We start from the raw sequence: 24,563 nt of genomic DNA, 5'->3' as shown, positions 1-24,563 counted from the left end.
GGGTGTGGGGGTGGGGAGGTTAAGAGGTTGGAGGTTGATAGCTCAGTGAATTTTAAGAAGGGGAGTTAGATCAAGTGGCTCTTCAGATACTCCTTGTTTATGATTTAATGTGGCCGTTGAATTGTTTTTTAAAAACCTTTAGGCTGCTGCTGGCATGTGACTGTGCCTTTGCGTCCAGCGCAGACCAAGAACAGTCTGCACATCATGGTCTGCACTGTTCGTTATTCAGTCAGTAAAGTTTCAGTGAACACCCTTTCGAATAATAAATGGTAGATGAATGATAGGCAGGTCCATCTGAAAATTGAATACGTACTGTGACAATAGGAATGCGTGAAAGAAGGGATGGCAAAAAACCGTAGATATATACAAACATGACAGACACAAAGATATAGTTGCCTGTGATAGAGAATTGCTTTTAGAAATGAATATTAATATATGACCGAAATTTTCCGAAACGGGCGTGCATGCGTTTTATAAGATGCAGTGAAAAAATATGTACATTTCAAAAAAAAATCTGTAAGCATGTTTATTTCAAAAAAGATGAAACTCTGAATAATGTAAGCAGACAAATTAATGGGGGGTTTTTATTTCAAATTTATTAGCATGTCGATATTGTTAAAATATTTAGATATTTCAAACTGGTACAAAGTTTTCATAAATCAGAGAAAATGTTTGCTTATGCTGTAGCTGACACTTAATTCAGTCCCTTGCTTGTTAATTTATCACATTTCAGGGCAATGATGTAAACACAATACTTGTGTTATAAACGGTAACGAGAGGGCTAAGAGGGACCTAAGTCGCTCACCTGAAACTGACAGTTTGAACTTGATTATTATGTACTACACACTGAATCATGAATGGTAATTACTGTGCTTAAGCAAAAAATAAGTGCTGAAGTGAGAAAAGATATGACCAAGATAAGCAATTAGGACTTGTAAGGTCTGTGCCATTGAAGATGCCATTTAGAAAGTGTTTGTCAAAGACACCATTTTATCACTGGTATCAACAACAATGCAGCATAAAAATCACATTCTGAATAGACAAGATAAATATATAGAAAAACGTCATCAGTGTAGAATAAAACGATAGTTTCCATTTGAAAAAATCACAGAGGCAACCATTATTAACATCTTTATATAATAAACCCAGTTCAATTTTGATCTGGTGACCCCAAAAACTCTGTCAAGCGGTTCGAATTCAGGACCTTTCCAGGATGCTACAGACCAAGTTTTGTGACATTCCATCAAACAGTCATCAGAAGAACTCGTTCAACGGTTTTTCTACTTTTACTTCTGGCGGCCCCTAAAATCAGCCAAGTGGAATCATTCGAAACAAGAGGGTCCTAAAGCTCGCCTGACATATAGCTCTTACCCCTAGATAACATAGAACTTAATTTGACCAAGATTTCATACAGACAAACATTTTGACCATGCTTCATGTAAATCAGGTAGATTATTGTCAAAGGTTTTCAATGATTTGACGTACTTACACAGTTTTTGACCTTAGGTACCCCACTTTTGAACTTAACTTGGATTTCATACAGGCAAACATTTTGACAAAGATTTATGCTGATTAAGCCGAAAAAGTTTTCTCTACTGTGTTAACAGACATTTTTCTGTAATTTGACCTCGTGACCCAGATTTCATTGCATTTGGTCCAAATTAAATGTGAAAGTAGGTCACTAGGTCAATGTGAAGGACAATTTTTATTTCGGTACACAAACTTATGCATGTGGTCCAAATCTGAAGGATGTAGCTACAGAAATGTGAAAGAGTAGGTCACTAGGTGAAGATCAAGATCAACTCATGTCAAGTTTCATCTAGCCACTCAAAACTATACATTGAATGTTGTAGATTATGACAAGAAGAATTTCAAAGTTTTTCCCTATATAAGTCTATATAATTAAACCATGTGACCCCCGGGGAGGGGCCATATTTGACCCTAGGGCAATAATTTGGACAATCATGGTAGAGGACCGCTAGATGCTACATACCAAATATCAAAGTCCTAGGCCCTGTGGTTTTGAACAAGAAAATGTTCAAAGTTTTTCCCTATATAAATCTACATAGATTATAAAAAAAAACAAAAGGCCATAGCTCACTCAAAAATTGTTGAATCAGTCTGATTTTCGAGGGGGTAGTGGGGGGACACAACTAGGGTACCAATACATCATTCTGATAAATTTGGTCAAATCCCCCTAGTAGTTTCTGAGGAGATGCGATAACGAGAAATTGTTAATGGACGGAAGGACGGACGGAAGGACAACGGACGCAGAGTGATTTGAATAGCCCACCATCTGATGATGGTGGGCTAAAAACCTAGCCACTATAGACAGTTAACAATGTCTTTCTTTGAATTGACCTAATGGACTAACTTAAGATCTCAGATAAACAAGTTTTGAACCTGACGAGATAAATACTGGCAATCGTTTATGAAGATCATGGAAACAGTGGTCTCTAGAGTGTTAACAAGGTTTTCATGACCTAGTTTTAACCCCAGCAAGGAAAACCAATTAAAAAACTTAAGACAAACATTCTAATAGTTTTATGAAGATCAAGTCAAAAATGTTTTCTATACTAAGCTTGTAATAACAAGCTTTTACTATGATTTGACCTTGTCACCTATTTCAAGATGTCCGATAACCAATTTCAAATTTAATCTCATAAAAACAGCATTCTGACAAAGTTTCATGAAGATCAAAATGATAATGTGGCATGTAGAGTATTAACAATGTTCTTCTATGATTTCTGAAACATAGTAGATCAAATGCGGCAGTACTATTTCTCGGCGCCTGTACTGCACCAAATGATATGCATGTAGGCGTGACGCCGATATTGCCGTGTTTTATTGAAAATATACATGTTTTTTTTCTTCATATTAGAATCAGGTAAAAACATCTTCACAGGAAGTATGTCTAATTGTGCACCATTCGATATATTAGAGACATCGCGGAAATATTGATAGGGGATTGGGTGTGTGTTTTAGAAGTTTCTTTTTGAAGTTAATTTCTATTTTGCTTTAAATCTCATAAAAATGCAATGAAAGAATAGCATACTCAAACGTCCATAATTCTTTAAATTCTTAAAACAGATGAACTAGCTTTCCAAATAGATGTCAAGCGTACGTACATTTGGTTAGAATAGCACTACTTTTACTAGAATAAACAATAAAGTCAGTAATACAACAGGGTGGCCACCCAAGTGTTTGAGAAAACTACTGACAACTTTTTGCATACGTTTGAACGGAGAAAAGCGCGCATTTTTCTGTCTTCGACGCTCTTTATCTTATGAAATTCCGTCAAGTAATAAGGAAAAAAATAGTCAAAATGCTACCCGAATCGTGGCATTTTCCCCCGTGTATACAATATCTAAAGCGATCTTAAAAGTTCTATCCAGAAATTTCGCTGTACAGAGCAGATGAAAAAAACAATAACAGCTGTATTTTTAAGACATGTGTGTTTTACACCTGTAAATGTCAGCTGTATTCCTGTCATTTTCCACTTACAGATCCTTTACCGCTGTAGTTTCAAAATACAAGTCTTTTTTTAGTTTACAGCTGTAAAACTGGTTCTATTTTCGTACACTTTAATTACATAGCGGGCGAAAATAATAAAATTAGAAGTTCTCTTCAGAATTATTCCTGTACAGGGCAGATATAAAAGTATATCTTTTCTGTGTTAATTTTTGTAATTGAAAGAAACAACTTTTCTGGAAAATTATGTTAAGCACCTTGAAGATGTGATTTTTGTTTTTCATGGAATGGAAAAGAACAAAACAACGTTTGTTGTTACACTGACTAAAAGAAAAAAGAACAGAAATGTCTTAAAATTAGCATTTCAAATACATACAGTAACAAGTATATTGGCAACAACACGTTGAAATTTCAACAAAAAGGGTATTATTTCATTACAATATTTTGACAAATCACAAAAACATATATAAATGTCTAAAATTTACAAGCATCTAATTTCGTTATATAACGTCATGACAAAAACGATTGCGGACGTGCTGTCACCGGCCAAATTGACACGGAGCATACTCTTGCCTTGAACTGAACTTAAGAACTCTGAACTTGTAATTGTGGCCGGGTGGTCTCATGTATACTTGCAGTTTACGATAGCCCAATCCAGCCGGATGGATAATAATCTTCGCGTGAAAACCGTGTATCTTGTTGAGATCCTGGTCTTGGAAAGCCACTGAAATAAACAGCCGTTCCTTTCGAAAGCCATGCACCCCACCAACCAAAAGTACCGGAAGTTACGACAACGTGATCACACAATGTCATAAGGGCTAGATCATGACCAGGATCTGTAAAATTGCTGAAAACAACGGTGCGCTTGATATTTTGCTTGCACCACCTAATATCATTGCTTAACACAAAGAAAAGTGCGCGCTTGAATTTGACCTCGCAAAATTGAATAGCTTTATTAATGAAATTGATATCAACTACTGCGAAACCTCTTTTAACATAAAATTCGCGAGCCATATCTCCCCTCCTTACGTGAATACAGATATTTTTGAGTCCATCTTTATTGTTATCCTCTAAAAATAACTTCGCAGTTTGCAAATATTCTGGTCTGATTTTTAAAATTGTTCTTATCCTGTCCTCACTATTTTTGAAATATTTCCAGGACTGGAAAAATCCATGAATAGTCATATTTAGAACGGTATCCGTTTCAGTACTGTTAAAACAGTCGTGAAAGATTCCAGGAAACTGTGGTGCACATGTGGTCGAGTTTTTTAATTTCACACCAGATACGTTTGGCAAATCAAAATATTTCAGTAAAGGAAACGAAGGCTTAACTATTGGAACAAGGTCGTAATCAAAAGCTATTCCAAACAAAGCAGCAATCTGAAATAGCTGATTACCAGTCCTTCCGCCCGGTGAATTTAACGCAATAAACTGCTGACAAGAATTGTTCCGATATTTCGGCGTATTTGCGACAATTTTGATAGTACGTCCATTTGAAATAAATTCTCTAAACTCATTTTTATCCCATAAAATCTTATTGCACTTTTTGCTTCTGCTATAATCCGCTGTATATTTAAGTACATCTCTTTTCCATGTATAAATAACTACACAACAAATCAATGTTGAAAAAAGTATTGGGGTATAAGGTTTCGAAATTTTCCACATTTTTTTTTTTACTTAATTCCGTATGACAGACAGTGACGATATGGTTTCGCTCAAAAATAAAATGATAAATTCTTGTCAGTCAATAAAAGTAATCTTTATTACAAGATTATATCATCAATATAGAGATGAAATACACAAGAATTGCAGCTGATACTGACGTAACTAGTAGAGATGGTGCAAAAGGTCGTCTTTCAATGGGTCATCTTGTAAATTATTTTGAAGGAGATCAGTTCGATCGTTGGGGCGTTGAATTCTTCGTGTGAGGAAGCCATCTTAAGGAAGGTCGGTGGTTCTACCCAGGTGCCCGCTCGTGATGAAATAATTATTTTTTATTCTTATTATACCAGATTTATATAGCGCCCTTTTCATGATAAACACATTCAAAGGCGCTTTACATATACTGCAGCCACACAGGGCGCGAAATCATCCTCTACTAGTACAGACAGAGAGCGATCTGACCAGGGGGACAGAGTGAGATAAAGCCCCCAGAACAGACCGATAGAACTTAGCCTAGCTCTTTTTTTCGAATAGACAGTCTGGTTCTTTAACGTGCCCGGTGTATAGCACAGACATTTCCAGTGCCTGGACCGGGATTCGAACCCGGACCTCTGGACTGACACTGGATAATGCACGTTGGGACACATGGGGTCTTCCTCCGCCACCAAAAGCTGGAAAGTCGCCATATGACCTACAATTGTGTCAGTGCGACTTTAACCCCATCAAAAAAAATGAAGACGAATACAGTAGTGTCGCGTGCACGAATACAGTAGTGTCGTGTGCAATCAATAATTGCGTGCAACGTTACAGTGTTTTATAGACAGAAATAAAACAACGTTATTGCACTACATAAAGGCGTTATCAGCTTTAAGTCGGAAACATTTGAGTTGCATAATTTAAATATAACACTTTTCTTGCAAACCTGAAAACACTAAAGTATTTCATTAACATTTTTCATGCGGTATCATCAAATCAAAGGATGCCTTATAAATTTAGCTTTCCAGTCTATTGAAAGATAACTTGTCATTCAAACAAAGACTTTATTGGCCCGACGGCCGAGAGCTCAATACGTCTGCACCCAAACAATTACAGATAAATAGATAAACAACTGTAAAGAAATTGATATAATTTCTTTTTGTTGAAAGAAAACACACTCTCCTTTTATTTTTTCATAAGTTAAGAAACACTTTTCTTACAAAAAGGCGAGACTAAACAGGTTAAGATCCAGGTTAATTAGTGCGTCATATAGAAAAACATGTTTTTTGTTTTCACGAAGTGCACATTAAATGCATCTAAAGTTATTAGTCGGGTCATACAAGTGTTATATTGCAGTAACGTGATGGACATTGGGTGTAACTTGAGTGACAATTTATTTATATTTTACGAGAAATCTTTTTATTGTTTATTACTTTCAGTTTGTACCAGAATTCATTAATTTTGCTTATGTAAAAGATGTATTTGACCAATCTATATAAATATGGAGACAAAATGTGTATTGTTGGACTTAGCTGAAAGGGGACGCCCGCTCACACAGCAACCACGTAGTGGCTCGGAAGCCGGCCAGGGCTTAAATGCCTTGCGCTGCGCACAGCCTGAGGAGACAGAGAGTTATGAAATGCTTAAAGGCTTATTTGTGCTAGATGGAATTTTGTTAGCTCTGTCAGTTAGAAGTTATACTATTGGTGACGGAAAATAAACTAGACAGAAACAAAAAAACAGTGTATTGAGTTATTTATCAAGAGGACTTATGGAGCGGCTACGCTACACAACTAGCTTAACTTGTAAAACAAAGTGTAGTATAAACTGACCTTAATACATCAAATACTGCGCAGAATACTACATTCATTCAATAAAATGTTTAAACATAAAACGCAACCAATAAATACAATGTATCACCCTTAGTTTGTAACTACATGTAGGCCTACATACTTGTAATTCTCATTTTCCCCCAAGCAAATCATGCAAAATTACCATCACAGATATACATAGGAATACAGTTATTCTGTGGTGCGTCTTAACATCAATAGGCTTTGTGTTCACATCAAAAATAATAGTACCTTGATTGGAGACGATGTATTTGGTTCTCGCCGGATCACACTCGGCGCTTGTACACTCTGTGTAATTCGATCTGACAAAATCAACTAGAGCCGAATACAGCATCCCAGATCAAGCTACTGTTATAATAACCGTGTTATATCACATATTTTATCACGGTATGCTAATTTACTGCAAAGAGCAAACGTATTACAGTAGCTAATGGTAACAAATGTAGCATTTCATCGTAAACACGCGTCAGCATAACTTACATAGCCAAACCTGTTCAACAATTCGCGTGATATAAAATCGGTAAACAATTTAAAATTACAGAGGCCATTCAGCGTTCTGTTCTTACAGAAAACAACTTTCTCAGTTTTGTCAAAACCATTATACAAAAACTTCAGATAAAATTTGTTATTCGTATCTTCATTTTCTTTTTCATATAACTCCATGACAACGCGTGACGCATATGGCGGCCATCTTCCGTCATGCAGACCTAAAACGTAAAGTAAGGGTGATATTGTAACATCGTGGCCAGAGTATAGAATAAATGTCGATTTGCCATTGTTTTCTATTAGTTCTTTAATTCTGTCGACCACTTCAAGCAAAACTGGGGTCATCTTTATACTGCTGTATTTCAGAAAGTTCAAATCCGGGTCATCCCATTTTGAAAACTCTTTGTAAGTAACGGCGTCCCATATTGTACCTAGTAAACTATGATCAACACATTTTGATGAATTAAATGTTGAACAAGGAATTGTCAAGTTGTGGCAATAGGTAGGAACTAAAGCATCCGCAATACCCGCCAGCAATATTAAATCGTTGTCGTCAATACCAAAAAGAGTGTAAAACTCACGAAGTGTCCTATAGTACGGACTATTTTTACTTATTGCGCTTTGAAACCTCTTGGAGCGCGCAAATAAATCTCGTGTATGTGGACAACTACAGGTCACCTTCATGGAATATTTCTTTGAACAAAAGTGTAAATCTTCCGAGTAGTCTATATTGAAGCTAGAAATGTTTGTGACAGGTAGAAACCCGTATATAAATGCAACTGCACTTTGGTATGTTCTTAATGTACCCGTACTTTTAGCGTATATCAGGCTTGATGAAGATTTTTCGAAAAGGTGGGAATGTTTGATATATGAGTCATATAAGTGTTGTCCAAGCTGTAAATGTTGTAAAGCTCCCCTGCTTGTCAAAACAGAATCCTTACACGTTTTCTGGTTTGGATACTGCGGCCATGTAAGAAATGGATTTTTCCTCCGCTTCTCTGATGGATATTTTTCCATACGTTGTGGGAATGATCTAAATTTTTCATTACTCCCTGTGTACCACGTGCTGAATTCACAATTATAAGTTTCCGGTTTGTACCCTGGGAAACGATGAATCGATGTCCTATCACCATGGCGAATGAAAATGTGGACCATCCTCAGTTTGAAGCCTGAAGAAAATGTACCTGAAATTCAAAATAAAACAAGACCATTATGGCGAGTCATATTATTACTTTTCAGTAAATTTAAGGTCATTCTACTGAAAATATCAGTGAAAAGCGGAAGAGAGAGAGAGAGAGAGAGAGAGAGAGAGAGAGAGAGAGAGAGAGAGATGTAATTTTATAAAGCACAAACCTTCATCTCCTGCAGTCTGCTTATTTGGGGAATTACAGTAGTCCGTTAAAGCGTCTATTCCCCTAAAGCTTGTCATTGCTTTATCTATTGAATGCCGGACAGACAATAATTCTTGCTTCGGAACAAAAACATTCCGAGTTATGTTGTCTCTTTTGTTATATGGATGGTTTGCGGAGGTTTTATTTTCTCGTGTCCTGTGAAAATCGTGTAGTAACTTGTCTGAAAAACAGAAAGGTGAATGCATAATTACTTAAATAAATCAGACGTATGTCTAAGGGTAGCATTATTTATGGAATTTCTTAAGTATATAAAAACACTGATTAAACATAAAATAGTCAACGTTTTCAAAGCGTCATTCGATAGCAGTTACTATGCATTTAGGTCACTACCTATACATACTCACAGCAAATCAATCCCGTTAAACATAGCAACAATGCCCTTTTGCCTCCGCCGTGTTCGTATACCAATCTCCATTATGATGCTTCATTTTTCCGCCTGGAAGACACTGAAAGAAAAATATACGAAACATTCACGTTTATGGTGTTGATACAGAAAGAAACAAGATCAGGCAAGAAAATTGATGTTTATTCTTATACGGAGTAATTTTTCACATGCGCTTGAAGCTACTTATTCTTTGTTACGGTCTTCTTTTAATATACCCCTCTTATAATATTGTTTTAAGATAAAATTTGTCACTAGTGAAATAATAAATAGATATTGGTAAACATTGGAGCAGAGTAATCAGGGACGCCACAATCTCCTCTCCAATAGTAGAGAAGCGTACGTAAGATTTGCTCCCCCACCCCTCTCCTTATTTTCGCAGGAATAACAGAAATTATAAAGAGCGGCAATAAACATATCGATGTACTGGTAAGTATTTTGTGACGTTTTCTTTTATTGTTGTTCAAAACCTTTCTGGAAGAAATGTGTAACTTTGGCTGCCCCCCCCCCCCCTGTATCCTCATCCCCAAGCCCCGCAACAAGGACACAAGGACACACACACACCTCCCCTACCCCTGCTCACCCATCCGCAAACACATACACACACACACACGCGCACCCGTTGGACCCCCAAACTTTGAAACCGCTCAGAAATACGCTAGTGATCTTATCATACTGCTTCAGTATTTAAGGTATGTTGTGCAACAGTCTGTCAAAGAGAACATGAAAGGGAAAGCTAGTGCTGCATTGCACAAAGGGACATACGCTCTACAGTATACGCCCCTGTATATACTGATAAAAGTATCGAGTTTGTTTTTATTACAGGATTAAATCTCATACGTATGTCATATAAGATTGTAGACATATGTTTACCTACGGATACCAGTTGAAATGAAATATGCTCTTCGGAATGTTAGAAAAACGTCATGGTCGGTAGATGACACACAAAACCGTTATTTTGAATTAAAAAATAAGACCATAATGAAAGTTGAATGTGCTTATCTTTAAGTTTAAACATGGAGACTGTAACACATAATAGCATGGTTCAGAGTTCACCGGTCTAGAACGAAGACATCACCGCCGAGGCGCATAGCGAGCGCCGAGAGCGGATAGGTACCGGAGGGGTGCCTCTGTCCATCTTAGAGGGGTGGGATGGGGGAGGTCTCCCCCTGGAAATGTTTTGAAATACAGGTCTGGAATGTACAGAATGATGGCCTCTGATGCATTTGCTGGTGGCTGCACATCCCTCATTTTAGGGGGTCAGGGGGTCTCTCTCCATAGAAAAGTTTTGAAATAAGACGTGAACTCAGGTGGGCTCTGGTGCATTTTAGGTCTAAACTTTGAGGTAATGGAGGGGTTACTCCCCTCTTGATTCCCCACTGGAAAATTTTGAAATACTGAAATACTGGTATGAAATGGTGGCCCCTGGTGCATTTCTTTGTCTAAATTTTGAGAAAAAAGAAAAAGATTCCTTTGCCAAAATAGTAGGGTGCATCTTTGATGAGTATTGGTCACTTCTTAGCCAACTGGGGAGGGGAGGGGGAGGGGGGCACAAGCCTGGAACCGGGCCTGGAATAGAACAGACAGAAAAATACTCCATATTTGATGACTTTAGTTTAATATTATAAGTTTTTTTATATTTAAGGTAGTAGAGGTGTAATAGCAATGTTTACAAAATGGCATTTGCATGGTATATTCTTAAAGATGACCGTGTTTTGCACTGCATTGCAAATTTTAAACAACTTTTACCATGCCGTTTTTTTCTAAATTTGTATAACTTGTGGTATCTCCTCTAGCTCAAGTAGAGAAAAATTTCAAAGTGATGGACGCTATATAAAATGTTTGCAGAGAACTCATTTTACCAAATTAATTTTAATAAAAGAATCATCAAACTATAGTTAAACAATTATTAAACACAAAATAAAAATGTGGATATCTTTTTTATATAGTGTTCCTCAAGTAAACGGATTTAATGATACAGAATTCTTATTTCAACGTTGAAAAAATAAGGTCGAATCCTTGTTTCTGTTTTGAATTTTGCTTACTTCATTCAAAAATTACCTTGGGACAGATGTAAATCCTACCTAAATTTCTTCCACAATATGTAATCTAAAGAATGGAAGCAAAATAGAGAACTTTTACCACATGTAACTCAATATTTTTACAGATGTGTAACTCTACCCCTTCTGTTTAAGTAGTAAATTCACTTTGAACAGCAAGAAATCGCTTAGCAAATGTTTTTTTTTTCATTTTTGTACAATAAATCTATCATAAGTCTTGAAAGAAGTAAAAACTTACTAGAAAAAATCGAAAATAAGGGGAAAAAAAATTGGTCCCAGTAGGGCTTGAACCTACGCCCCCCCCTGAGAATTGCAGTAAATGTGGGTTTATGGTAGGAATTGAATACTCTTCAAAAAGGAGGTACTCTATTACACATCGGTAGATCTATATGTAACAGATACTGTACTACACTATAGGGCCTACATTATGTCCTATGTAGATTCTATTTATATTTATCTGTGTACACGATCGGGCAATAAAGTCTGTTACAGATACTGTGATATACATTATGTCCAATATAGATTCTATTTATATTTATCTGTGTACACCATATCGGACAATAAAGTCTCTTGTCGAAGAGAGCAGCTCTATATTTTCTCGACAAAAACTAGCATCTCTAGTCAAAATATAGGACTGATTCGGAATACCCCGAGTAGACTGTATAATATATTATATGTCATGTAACATTGTACATATGTCTACATATTCTATCATACTATATGTCATATAACATTGTATAGAACAAAATCCTGTTTAAGTTGAAACTCAATGATGTTATTTCAATATAAAAACATATATCAAGAGAACACACTACTTGGTATAAATACTTACATTACATAAACCTTCCCATATGGCCTTTAAAGTTTATATTTACATTTTGATACCTCCGAACCACACACAACAACTGTTAATTGATCGATAGATAAACGGTGTGTACACAGTGTTTTTCATCGGCGGAAAAGTCCGTTTTACTTAAATACAGAAAATGTATAGTTGGAATTAATCGAGTATTAATTAACTTGAAGATTATTTAATACACTGGACAACCGGGAATGAGATTCGACGAAGGTTAAAAACCAATCACAACTTAGTGACCTATTGTTTACTCCCATAGGAACTACGTGAAAATCATTCTGATAATACAAGTAGAGTACACCATTGCAAATCATTATTATTTTGGTAGAATAATGTATTTATAAAGTATACAAACCTTACTGAAATAGAGATCACTGATTCCGTTTGTTTACTAAAGTTACAATGTTACGTGATAAATACAACAAATACTGTGCACAATGCTACATACATGCAATAAAATCTTTGAATATTGAACACACTGCTGATATAAGATAAAAGGGTCAATATAATAGTAGGCTCCTGTGAATTTTACCAGGCCGGATCACAAGCGGCGCTTGTACACTTTGGGTAATCCTATCTGACAAAATTTGCTCGAGCTGAATACAGCATCCCAGATCAAGCTACTATTATAATAAACCTATTGTATCACACACGATATACTAATTTTCTGCAATGGGCAAAGGTAACACAGTACATTATGGTTATACAAAACCGATTTAAAGACCCACCATAACCAAGTTTTCAAGTGGACAATTAAGGCCCTTCCTGAATAAATGTGTTTTCAAAACTTCATCTGCAATCTTACTCAGTCAATCTGTTTTCAGCATAGTTTTAAAAACATAAATAACTACCTTTCACTGTAGAAACAAAGAGTGATTGAACTTTAACTAGATAGGCCTACACTGATAACTGTACATATTGCTACTTTAGTTCAATAAAAAAAATGTTAAGACATTAAAGACACCATCTTCATCTAATATATATATTATATGTATCACTGTCAATTTGTAACTAAATACTATATTTCAATTTTCCATGCAGATCATGTTAAATTACCGGTATGGAAATACAAAATAATATAGTAATATTCTGAGCGGTTTCAAAGTTTTGGGGTCCAACGAGTGCGCGTGTGTGTGTTGGCGGATGGGTGAGCAGGGCTTGGGGGGGGGGGTGTTGGTGGCGGGGCGTGGGGATGAGGAAGCAGGGGAGTAGGGGAGTGGGGAAGGCAACTAAAGCTACGCATTTATTTCAGGAATTATTTTTTGGCCAACCATAACAGAAAACGTAACAAAATACTTCCCAGTACATCGAAATGTTTATTGCCGTTATTTATAATTTCTGTTATTCCTGTGAAAATAAGGAGAGGTGGGGGAGGGGGGGGGGGAAGGCAAATCTTACGTACGCTTCCTTACTATTGGAAAGGAGATTGTGGCGTCCCTGATTACTCTGCTCCAATGTTTACCAATATTTATTTATTATTTCACTAGTGACAAATTTTATCTTAAAACAATATTATACGAGGGGAGTATATTAAAAGAAGACCGTAACAAAGAATAAGTAGCTTCAAGCGCATGTGAAAAATTACTCCGTATAAGAATAAACATCAATTTTCTTGCCTGATCTTGTTTCTTTCTGTATCAACACCAGATACGTGAATGTTTCGTATATTTTTCTTTCAGTGTCTTCCAGGCGGAAAAATGAAGCATTATAATGGAGATTGGTATACGAACACGGCGGAGGCTGGTCAAAAGGGCATTGTTGCTATGTTTAACGGGATTGATTTGCTGTGAGTATGTATAGGTAGTGTAACGATTACTGAATGCATAAAGGGAAGTAATTCCATTAATATGCAAATTTGCAAACCTGTCAGTTGTCATTGGATAAAGATGACAGTATATAAGCACATCAAATCACCTTTGGTGATGAGCTAGCTTTTCACCGACGGGATTTGTGTGGCACTGAAACGTTACAAATGGTGGCAGCGGTGGGATGAAGTCAACTGCCGGACTGGAGTTGCCTTACCCATGAATTTCCTAGGCCAAATCTCGGGACGAGATTTCTCGGAGGGGAAAGTAATGTAACGATTACTGAATGCATAAAGGGAAGTAATTCCATTAATATGCAAATTTGCAAACCTGTCAGTTGTCATTGGATAAAGATGACAGTATATAAGAGCGATAAATCACCTTTGGTGATGAGCTAGCTTTTCACCGACGGGATTTGTGTGGCACTGAAACGTTACAATAGTGGCCTAAATGCATAGTAACTGCTATCGAATGAAGCTTGAAAATGTAGTAATTAGTGAACTGCTTGATTTTGTATCAGTTTATTTGAAAACGTTGACTATTTTATGTTTAAATTCCGTAAATAATGCTACCCCTAGACATACGTCTGATTTATTTAAGTAATTATGCATTCACCTTTCTGTTTTTCAGACAAGTTACTACACGATTTTCACTGGACACGAGAAAATAAAACCTCCGCAAACCATCCACCTTACAAAAGAGACAACATAACTCGAAATGTCTTTGTTCCGAAGCAAGAATTATTGTCTGTCCGGCATTCTATAGATAAAGCAATGACAAGCTTTAGGGGAATAGACGCTTTAACGGACTATTGTAATTCCCCAGATAAGCAAACTGCAAGAGATGAAGGTTTGTGCTTTACAAAATTACATATCTCTCTCTCTCTCTCCCCCCCCCCCACCCCTCCCTCTCTCTCTCTCTTCCGCTTTTCGCTGATATTTTCAGTAGAATGACCTTAAATTTACATAGGACATCGATTCATCGTTTCCCAGGGTACAAACCGGAAACTTATAATTGTGAATTTAGCACGTGGTACACAGGGAGTAATGAAAAATTTAGATCATTCCCACAACGTATGGAAAAATATCCATCAGAGAAGCGGAGGAAGAATCCATTTCTTACATGGCCGCAATATCCAAACCAGAAAACGTGTAAGGATTCTGTTTTGACAAGAAGGGGAGCTTTACAACATTTACAGCTTGGACAACACTTATATGACTCATATATCAAACATTCCCACCTTTTCGAAAAATCTTCATCAAGCCTGATATACGCTAAAAGTACGGGTACATTAATAACATACCAAAGTGCAGTTGCATTTATATACGGGTTTCTACCTGTCACAAACCTTTCTAGCTTCGATATAGACTACTCGGAAGATTTACACTTTTGTTCAAAGAAATATTCCATGAAGGTGACCTGTAGTTGTCCACATACACGAGACTTATTTGCGCGCTCCAAGAGGTTTCAAAGCGCAATAAGTAAAAACAGTCCGTACTATAGGACACTTCGTGAGTTTTACACTCTTTTTGGTATTGACGACAACGATTTAATACTGCTGGCGGGTATTGCGGATGCTTTAGTTCCGACCTATTGCCACAACTTGACAATTCCTTGTTCAGCATTTAATTCATCAAAATGTGTTGATCATAGTTTACTAGGTACAATATGGGACGCCGTTACTTAAAAAGAATTTTCAAAATGGGATGACCCGGACTTGAACTTTCTGAAATACAGCAGTATAAAGATGACCCCAGTTTTGCTTGAAGTGGTTGACTGAGTTAAAGAACTAATAGAAAACAATGGCAAATCGACATTTATTCTATACTCTGGCCACGATGTTACAATACCACCCTTACTTTACGTTTTAGGTCTGCATGACGGAAGATGGCCGCCATATGCGTCACGCGTTGTCATGGAGTTATATGAAAAAGAAAATGAAGATACCAATAACAAATTTTATCTGAAGTTTTTGTATAATGGTTTTGACAAAACTGAGAAAGTTGTTTTCTGTAAGAACAGAACGCTGAATGGCCTCCGTAATTTTAAATTATTCACACGAATTGTTGAACAGGTTTGGTTATGTAAGTTATGCTGACGCGTGTTTACGATGAGATGCTACATTTGTTACCATAAGCTACTGTAATACGTTTGCTCTTTGCAGTAAATTAGCATACCGTGATAAAATATGTGATATAATACGGTTATTATAACAGTAGCTTGATCTGGGATGCTGTATCCGGCTCTAGTTGATTTTGTCAGATCGGATTACTCAAAGTGTACAAACGCCGAGTATGATCCGACGAGAGCGGAATACAACATCCCAGAATCCCAGATCAAGCTACTATTATATAGACCCAGCACCTTTTTGTTATGAACGCAAGGTCTATTGATATTAAGACGCGTAACAGAATAACTGTATTCCTATTAATTTCCGTGGTGGTAGTTATGCATGATTTGCATGGAAAATGAGAATTAAAAGTATCTAGTTACAGACTGTGAGTGATGTTTATTGGTGTGTTTTATGTTTGAACATTTTATTGAATGAGTGTAGCATTATGCACAGTATTTGATGTATTGAGGTCAGTTTATACTACACTTTGTTCTACAGGTTTCTTCTAATTGTTTGGGCGCAGCCGTATTAAGCTCTCGGCCGTCGGACCAATTAAATCTTTATTTGGCTGACAAGTTATCTTTAGACTAGTAAACTAAATTTGTAAGACATCCTTTGATTGGAAGATATCGTACTAAAAAGGTCAATGAAATACTCTTGTGTTTTCAGGTTTGCAAGACAAGTGTTATTTTTAGCTCATCTGAGCACGAAGTGCTCAAGGGTGAGCTTTTGTGGTCAGTGATTGTCCGGCGTCCCAGCCTAAACCACCAGTCCAATTTTGATGAAACTTCACAGAAATGTTCCTTGCAAAATTCCATACTGAACTCTGGTTGCCATGGCAACCGGAAGGAAAAACTTTAAAAATCTTCTTGTCCAAAACCACAGTAGCTAGGGCTTTGATATTTGGTATGTGGCATCATCTAATTGTCCTTTACTAAGTTTGTTCAAATTATCCCCCTAGGGTCAAATATGGCCCGCCCTGGGGGTCATATTGTTTACATAGATTTATATAGGGAAAACCTTTAAAAACTGTTACTTTCTTGTTTTTGAAGCTACAGCAAAGAGATTTGTATTATTTTTTTAACAGATTTCAGTACTTATCTTGAAGAATCTTTACCATGACCTTCCCAACTGGTTTTTTTTAGCTAACCTGAGCCAAAGGCTCAATGTGAGCTAATGTGATCGCTCACCGTCCGTCCACACTTCCCTTTAAACAATATCTCATCCTAAACCATCAGGCCAATTTTGATGAAACTTCATAGGGTTGTTCCTTGGATCGTCTTCTTTAAAACTTTTTTCAAGGAATTGAATTCCATGAAGAACTCTAGTTGCCATGGCAACCGAAAGGAAAAACTTTTAAAAAAAATCTTGTTCAAAACCACAGGTCATAGGGCTTTAAAATTTGGTATGTAGCATCATCTAGTGGTCCTCTACCATGTTTGTTCAAATTATTAACCTAGGGTCAAATATGGCCCCTCCCTGGGGGTCATATTGTTTACATAGACTTATGTAAGGAAAACTTTGAAAATCTTCTTGTCCGAAACCACAAGGCATTGAGCCTCAATATTTGGCATGTGACATCATCTAAAGGTCCTCTATAAAGATTGTTCACAATATGCCCCTGGGGTGAAAAGAGGCCTCGCCCAGGCGGTCTCAAGTTTTACATAGACGTAAACAGGAAAAAAAAATCTTCTCGTCTGAAACCACGAGACATAGGCCTTTGATGTTTGGTATGTAGCATTGCCTGGTGGTTCTCTACCAAGATTGTTCAAATTATGCCCCTAGGGTGAAAAGAGGCCCCACCCCGGGGGTCCCAAGTTTATATATAGGAAAAAAATTAAAAAATCTTCTTGTCTGAAACCAAAAGACCTATTGGCCTTTGATATTTAGTATGTAGCATTGCCTTTTGGTTTCCTACCAAAATTATTCAAATTATGCCCATGGGGTGAAAAGAGTCCCCGCCCCGGGGGTCTCAAGTTTTACATGGGCTTAAATTTTGTAGGAAAAAAATCTTCTTGTCTGAAACCACAAGACCTAGGCGTTTGATGTTTGGTATGTAGCATTGCATTGTTGTTCTCTACCAAGATTGTTCAAATTATGCCCCTGGGGTGAAAAGAGGCCCCGCCCGGGGGTCTCAAGTTTCACATAGATTTATTTAGGGAAAGAAATCTTTTGCTGAAACTGCAAGTCCTAGGCATTTGATTTTTAGCTCACCTGAGCACAAAGTGCTCATGGTGAGTTATTTTTTATCAGACTGTGTCCGGCGTCCGTCCGTCCGTCAAGTCGTCCGTCTGTCGTCAACAATTGTGTTTAAATAACATCTCCTCCAAAACCACTGAATGGATTTTGATGAAACTTGACCTGGATGTTCCTTGGATGGTCCTCTACCAAATGATTCCATTGGTTGCACATAGGGGCCACCAGAGCTATAAATAGAAAAATCTTCAAACGACATCTCCTCCTAACCACTGGTCCGATTTTGAAATAATTTCACACAAATGGTCCTTATTTCACCCTCTGCCAAGATTGTTCAGATTTTACCGATTCGTCAAAAAACATGGCCGCCAGAGGGGGTGGTCACTTTCCCTATATGTATATAGTGGAAAATTTAAAAATCTTGTGTGAAACTACTGGCCCGATTTTAAAATAATTTAACACAAATGGTCCTTGTGTGACCCTCTACCAAGATTGTTCAAATTATTCCGATTCGTCAAAAAACATGGCCGCCAAGGGACGTGGTCACTTTTCCCTATATGTATAAAATGGAAACTTTAAAAATCTTTTTGTGTGAAACTGATAGCCCGATTTTAGAATAATTTTACACAAATGATCCTTGTGTGACCCTCTACCAAGATTGTTCAAATTATTTTGATTCGTCAAAAAAAAAAAAAATGGCCGCCAAAGGTCGTGGTCACTTTTCCCAATATGTATATAGTGGAAACTTTAAAAATCTTCTTGTGTGAAAGTGCTAGCCCGATTTTAGAATAATTGTACACAAATGGTCGTTGTATGACCCTCTACCAAGATTATTCAAATTATTCCGATTCGTCAAAAAATATGGCTGCCAGGAGGCATGGTCACTTTTCCTTATATGTATATAGCGGAAATTTAAAACATCTTGACCTACTCTCCTAATTGTCTTGTTTTCAAGGCTTTAGCTAAGAAATTTGTTCAAGCAAGCAACTCGACTCAGGTGAGCGATATAGGGACATCTTGGCCCTCTTGTTTTTTGTTTTTGAAGCTTTAGCAAAGAAATTTGTTCAAGCAAGCAATTAAACTCAGGTGAGCGATATAGGGCCATCATGGCCCTCTTGTTTATATTATGCAACTCAAACCTGATAACGCCTTTGTGTAGTGCAATAACGTTGTTTCTATCTATAAAACACTGTAACATTGCTATTATTGATTGCACAAGACACTACTGTAATCGTGCACACGACACTACTGTATTCGTCGTAATATTACTTTCTTCATTTTTGTGCCCCCCATGAGTGGTGGGGGCATATAGATTTGGCCTTGTCCGTGCGTCCGTCCGTCCGAAGTTCGTGACGCGCCTAGCTCAAAAAGTGTTTGATATAAATTGATGAGTCTTTATCATGATATGAACTTGCGCAACTCCTATTTTTCATCTGGGTCCGCCCCCTATTTCCAGAGTTATGACCCTTGAAATAATCAAAATGCACATTTTCACCTTGTGACCAAAGAGCTATAAAAATAAATAGATCGGCAACTAGAAAGGCATTTAGAGCAAATCTCGCTCACATCCCGTAATAACTGAATGAGATCTCGTTTACCGGAAGTGACACTTTCTCCACGCGCCATTTTGTATGCGAAAGCAATTATTATATTATTCAACGGTAAATTAATGATCACCGTTTGACCACGCTTTTTTTGATGGCAAGAAACGTGTACTTTGTGTCTTAAGACTATTTCACATTAAACTAATGCTGTTTTAGAAGCCAACATGTATTTTAGATGTAGTTTTAAAGGTACAAATTGTACTTCCATGCTCGCCGATGTTTGTTTTTACTGAGATAACGCCGATTCACGCTCTGACACGAGATCACGTAAGATTACAGCCAGTTGCCATTCTGTGTATTTTATACTTCTTTGTTGTGACGCACCTAGCTCAAAAAGTATTTAATATAAATTTATTAAATCTTGCATGAGTCATTTTCATGATATGAACTTGCGCACCTCTTATTTTTCATCTGGGTCCGCCCCCTATTTGCAGAGTTATGGCACCTGAAATAGTCGAAAATGCACATTTTCCCCTTGTGACGCGCCTAACTTAATTAGTATTATACATAAATTGATTAAACATTGCATGAGTCTTTATCATGATATGAACTTGCGCATGTCCTATTTTTTGTCTGCCTCCGCCCCCTATTTTCAGAGATATGGCCCCTGAAATAGTAAAAAATGCACATTTTCACCTTGTGACGCACCTAGCTCAAAATGTATTTTGGTATAAATGGATGGAAACTTGCATGACTCTTTTTCATGATATAAACTTGCACACCTCTTATTTTTTGGCTGGCTCCACCCCCTATTTTTAAAGTTATGGCCCCTGAAATAGCAAAAAATGCACATTTTCACACAATTATGTGCCTAGCTCAAAAAGTATTTGATGCAAATTTATGAAACCTTGCTTGAGTCTTTATCATGATGTGACCTTGCACACTTGGCTTTCTTCTTGAGAATTTAAATGCTTATTACAGAGTTATGGCCCTTGAAATATCCAAAATAGTGGATTTTTTGTTTGTGATGCTCATAGCTCAAGACCTATTTGGCCGAGAATAATAAATCCTTTTCATAAAATATTTGTTGAGGCTATACCCCATTAAGGCTGCAAACATATAAATTATTTCCCCTTATTTGTGACAAATGTACCAGTGGAGGCATACCCTGTGTCCTACAGACACATTCTAGTTTTATTTATTTTTGTTGGGTTTAAAGTCGCAGGAAGACCCCATGTGCCCCTCCGTGCATTATTTCATCACGAGCGGGCACCTGGGTTGAACCATTGACCTTCAGTGAGCCAGCTGGATAGCTTCCTCACATGAAGAATTCAACCCACCGAGTGAGGCTCGAACCCACATCGATGAGGGGCAAGTGATTTAACGTCAGGGACCTTAACCACTCGAGACCACCCCCACCCCCCACACACACCCTACTTTGTTCAAATTCTTAATAAAATAAGATAAATTAAATAAGAATAATAAAAATATTTTCGAAAAGTAAAGTTAATTATACTTTCTCATCTGGAAACTGGTTTCCTTTGAGATATCTTTTGTGCCAATTAAATAATACACATGATAGTACATTACCTGACAGTGCTAGGTATGCAATGTTATGATAGAATACACTGAACTTCTTGTTTTATGGATTGATCAAAAATGTACCTACTGTCTTTTATAAAGATAGTTCTTGTAAAAGCAGCATGCCTCCAGATCGTTCGACAACAACAAAAAATATTTTTTTAGATATCTTGAAATAAATGCTATATTTCTTAAGAAGGCTTTAAAACTTGATTACTGACAAACTTTTTGTTATGGAAACACATGAGAATTTGCTGTTTTTACTACTTTTTACGATGAAAATCGAAAAGCGTTTGTCACGCTTTTACGCCATGTAAATTGTCTCGATTATAAATATCTACATTTTGAAGGCATATTCACTACTTCAGCTATAGCGCTATTGGTTACGACGACGGGAAAATGTCTTTATTGCCGCGGCGGTCCGGGGTTCGATTCCCGACGCGGTCATCTTTTTTTTCTTGATTTGGAACTTTTAAAATATTTAAGAAACAAAAATTCATATTCTGATGTTCATAATATGACCAAAATTCAATTTGAAAGAAAAATTATTTTTTAGCCAAATCTGGAGGCATGCTGCTTTAAACCTACACTGGAAAGAGACTAACTGAATAAGTTTGCAGACAAAGTTGTAAAAACACTTTAATTCTGGGAAGACCTAAATTGTTCACCAGTCGTCTGAAGAATAGCAGAATTATATCAGCATTATTAAAATGATTTTCATGACGTTCACGTGGGAGGAAAAAGTAGGTCACTTGGATGTGTAGGGTTTCATGTGCAGGTGTTTTTAGCTTTTATTGAACCAGAAATGAACTATCGAAGAAAAGCTATTACATAGTGTAAAAGAAGTACATCAATACAAGTACGTGTAACAAGTCAAATGGTTTATCGCGGCCAGAAATTTGTACAAACCGGACAGAAGTTGCGAAATTGTCATTTGTGCAGGAAAGAAGCGTTTACCATAATGTCCAGTACTGGACAGGTATAGTGACCATGCACGGACACAGCCAATTTTCTCAGAGGGGGTCCGATCCCCTGCCCCCCCCCCCCCTCTCCCACCCTGGAAATTTTGAAATTTAGCACTTCATTTTTTGCATTCTGGGACAGTTTTATGGACTAACCTGTTAAATTTGGGAAAATGACAAAATCAAGCTTTCTTGAAGGTAAAATTCTTAGTTTCTTTTAGATAAATAATATGAATTATGTCGGGGTCGTATGTAGCAGCAGCCGCATATACTTTACATGCGGTCCTAATGTTGCCTTTTTCGCAAAACATTTTCTTTCCTTCTTGTCTTCTTTCCTTTTTTGAAAGATTTTCTAGAGGGGGTCCGGACCCCCGGTCCCCCCCCCCACTCTGGATCCGCGCATGGTGACATATCATGCTTTCTGTTTATGCAGGTAAACTTGTGTTTGGTTAAATTTCAACAGAGCACTATTGTCTGAACAGTGTACAAACTCATTACTGTTTTTTCAGGCAAGGGTGGAAAAAAGTGGTAGAAAATGAAAACAGTAACATTTTTATTAAAAAAAAAATAAACAATGAGACAAACATTTCCAACATCTTTGGACGGTTCAAAAATCCCATGTTAAACATACGATAAAGCCCGAAACGCGTGAAAATGTTCCGAATGTAAATCGGGTGAAGTAAGCGCTCTATGTATGCGTCTGGATTGATTAAACTGGGCGAGTCTACTTACTTATTACTTGAGGATGAAAAAAACGTGTTTTTTAAATGTTGCTCTTAAACAAGGGTGGCGGTTGAACTACTAAAAGTACAACAACAGTTAATTCACAACAAATCGTACGGTATGTTTTATAATCAGTAGAAGCTAGTCGTATTTACGCTTATGAGACCTGTTTCACCCACAAGTAAAGAATTCACAGGTCCATCATGAAATATTTTCCCCAGCGCACATATACTTGTCCTTTTCAAAATGATCGCGATCAATGATGTATCATGTATGTTTACAAAATAAGATGCCTTTGAAATAACTTTTAATACCGGTATTTACTTTTTTGTTTTATCGTCATTCACTTTTTTTCTGAGTTCCAGCAAAATGAAATATTGACCAAGTACCAGAAAGTGACACTGAGTCAAGTCAATGAGAATGCTTGAAATATTGAGAAAGGGGCATAATTATGTTGTAGAAACTGTGATGAATGAGAACGCAAGATTGTTGTCCTAGTTCCATGTCCGTGTTTTTTTTTTCCATGGAAACTATCCGAAAACAGAAAACGGCTGTCCTCGGTACAGAAGGATATAAGCGTTTCCAGTGGTACATTTTGTTCTATGCATGCCTATTTATTTAACGAGGATAGTTGGGCCAGTGCACATGAAAACGAACGATTCAGAATTTTCATTTATTGAAACCCATTATCGTGAATAACACTATTTATCGAAAGACTGCGAATTTTTGAGGTGATCATTTCGGGTTTTAAGTAAAATGTTTTCATGTATTGTATCTCAATTGCAGTTATTTTAATCAATGTATTTCCCCTGTAGTTTATTTCTACTTTCAAATATTGGTTCTATTAATCTTTCATCCAAAAATTTGGGATATTCGCCCGAGAATTGTCAAATCAGTGGTTTTTATCCTTAAAAAAGAAAATTATAACTATTTTTTCGAATTAATACACAAGCTTACTAGCAGTCTGGTGTTTTATGTTGAGTTAGATATAATAAATTTGATGCAGATACTATCTTCTTCTCCATAAAGTCTCCCAACCTCTCTAAATCCGCTCGTAGGAGAAGTGACCTCTTGCTGTAGCCCTGCTATAACTCTAGAGGCAACATTTTTGACTTGGTTATCTTGATCTTCATAAAATTTTGTCGGAATGTTTATCTCTTTTTTAAATTTATGAAAAAAAAAAAAGAAAACAATAAGCAGACGCTCTCCAACGATCGAAATAATCTCATTCAAAATAATTTACAGGATGACCCATTGAAAAACGACCTTTTGTACCATCTCCACATTCCTCTCCAGTAACGTCAGCATCAGCTGCAACTGCAAGTCTTACGTATTTCATCTCTACTGTAGATTGGTGATTTCATCTTTTAATAAAAATACTTTTGTTGACTGACAATGCTTTATTTTTTTTTATATTTTTGAGCGAAACCATATCTTCACTGTCTGTCATACGGAATTATGTCATTAATGGGGAAAATTTCGAA

The 24,563-nt window shown here is 36.9% G+C and overlaps 2 protein-coding genes across 3 annotated transcripts; one reads left to right on the top strand and one right to left on the bottom strand.

The window, feature by feature from the left end:
- Window positions 1-3,843: 3,843 nt before the first annotated feature.
- LOC123527221 (2-phosphoxylose phosphatase 1-like) lies at window positions 3,844-12,265 on the bottom strand. Of its 2 annotated transcripts, none has more exons than XM_053523249.1 (4): window positions 12,132-12,265; window positions 9,202-9,303; window positions 8,799-9,017; window positions 3,844-8,629 (listed from the first exon to the last, which is right to left on the bottom strand). In XM_053523249.1, the coding sequence occupies exon 4, from the start codon at window positions 5,134-5,136 to the stop codon at window positions 4,111-4,113; it is 1,026 nt and encodes a 341-aa protein (XP_053379224.1). In that variant the 5' UTR covers window positions 5,137-8,629; window positions 8,799-9,017; window positions 9,202-9,303; window positions 12,132-12,265; the 3' UTR covers window positions 3,844-4,110. The 2 variants fall into 2 exon arrangements, with proteins under 2 accessions (XP_053379224.1, XP_053379223.1); XM_053523248.1 differs by having other exon boundaries at window positions 6,848-8,629.
- A 2,673-nt stretch (window positions 12,266-14,938) lies between these two features.
- LOC128548161 (2-phosphoxylose phosphatase 1-like) lies at window positions 14,939-16,582 on the top strand. The gene is given in 3 exon segments (XM_053522583.1): window positions 14,939-15,638; window positions 15,708-16,044; window positions 16,572-16,582. Coding segments are annotated over 3 exon segments (951 nt in total). The 5' UTR covers window positions 14,939-15,035.
- Window positions 16,583-24,563: the final 7,981 nt, after the last annotated feature.

Source organism: Mercenaria mercenaria, chromosome 14 (genome assembly GCF_021730395.1).
Source record: "Mercenaria mercenaria strain notata chromosome 14, MADL_Memer_1, whole genome shotgun sequence".
Lineage (NCBI taxonomy): Eukaryota > Metazoa > Mollusca > Bivalvia > Venerida > Veneridae > Mercenaria > Mercenaria mercenaria.
The sequence above is the reverse complement of the archived record's forward strand: the minus strand, read 5'-3'. Positions and strand labels throughout refer to the sequence as shown.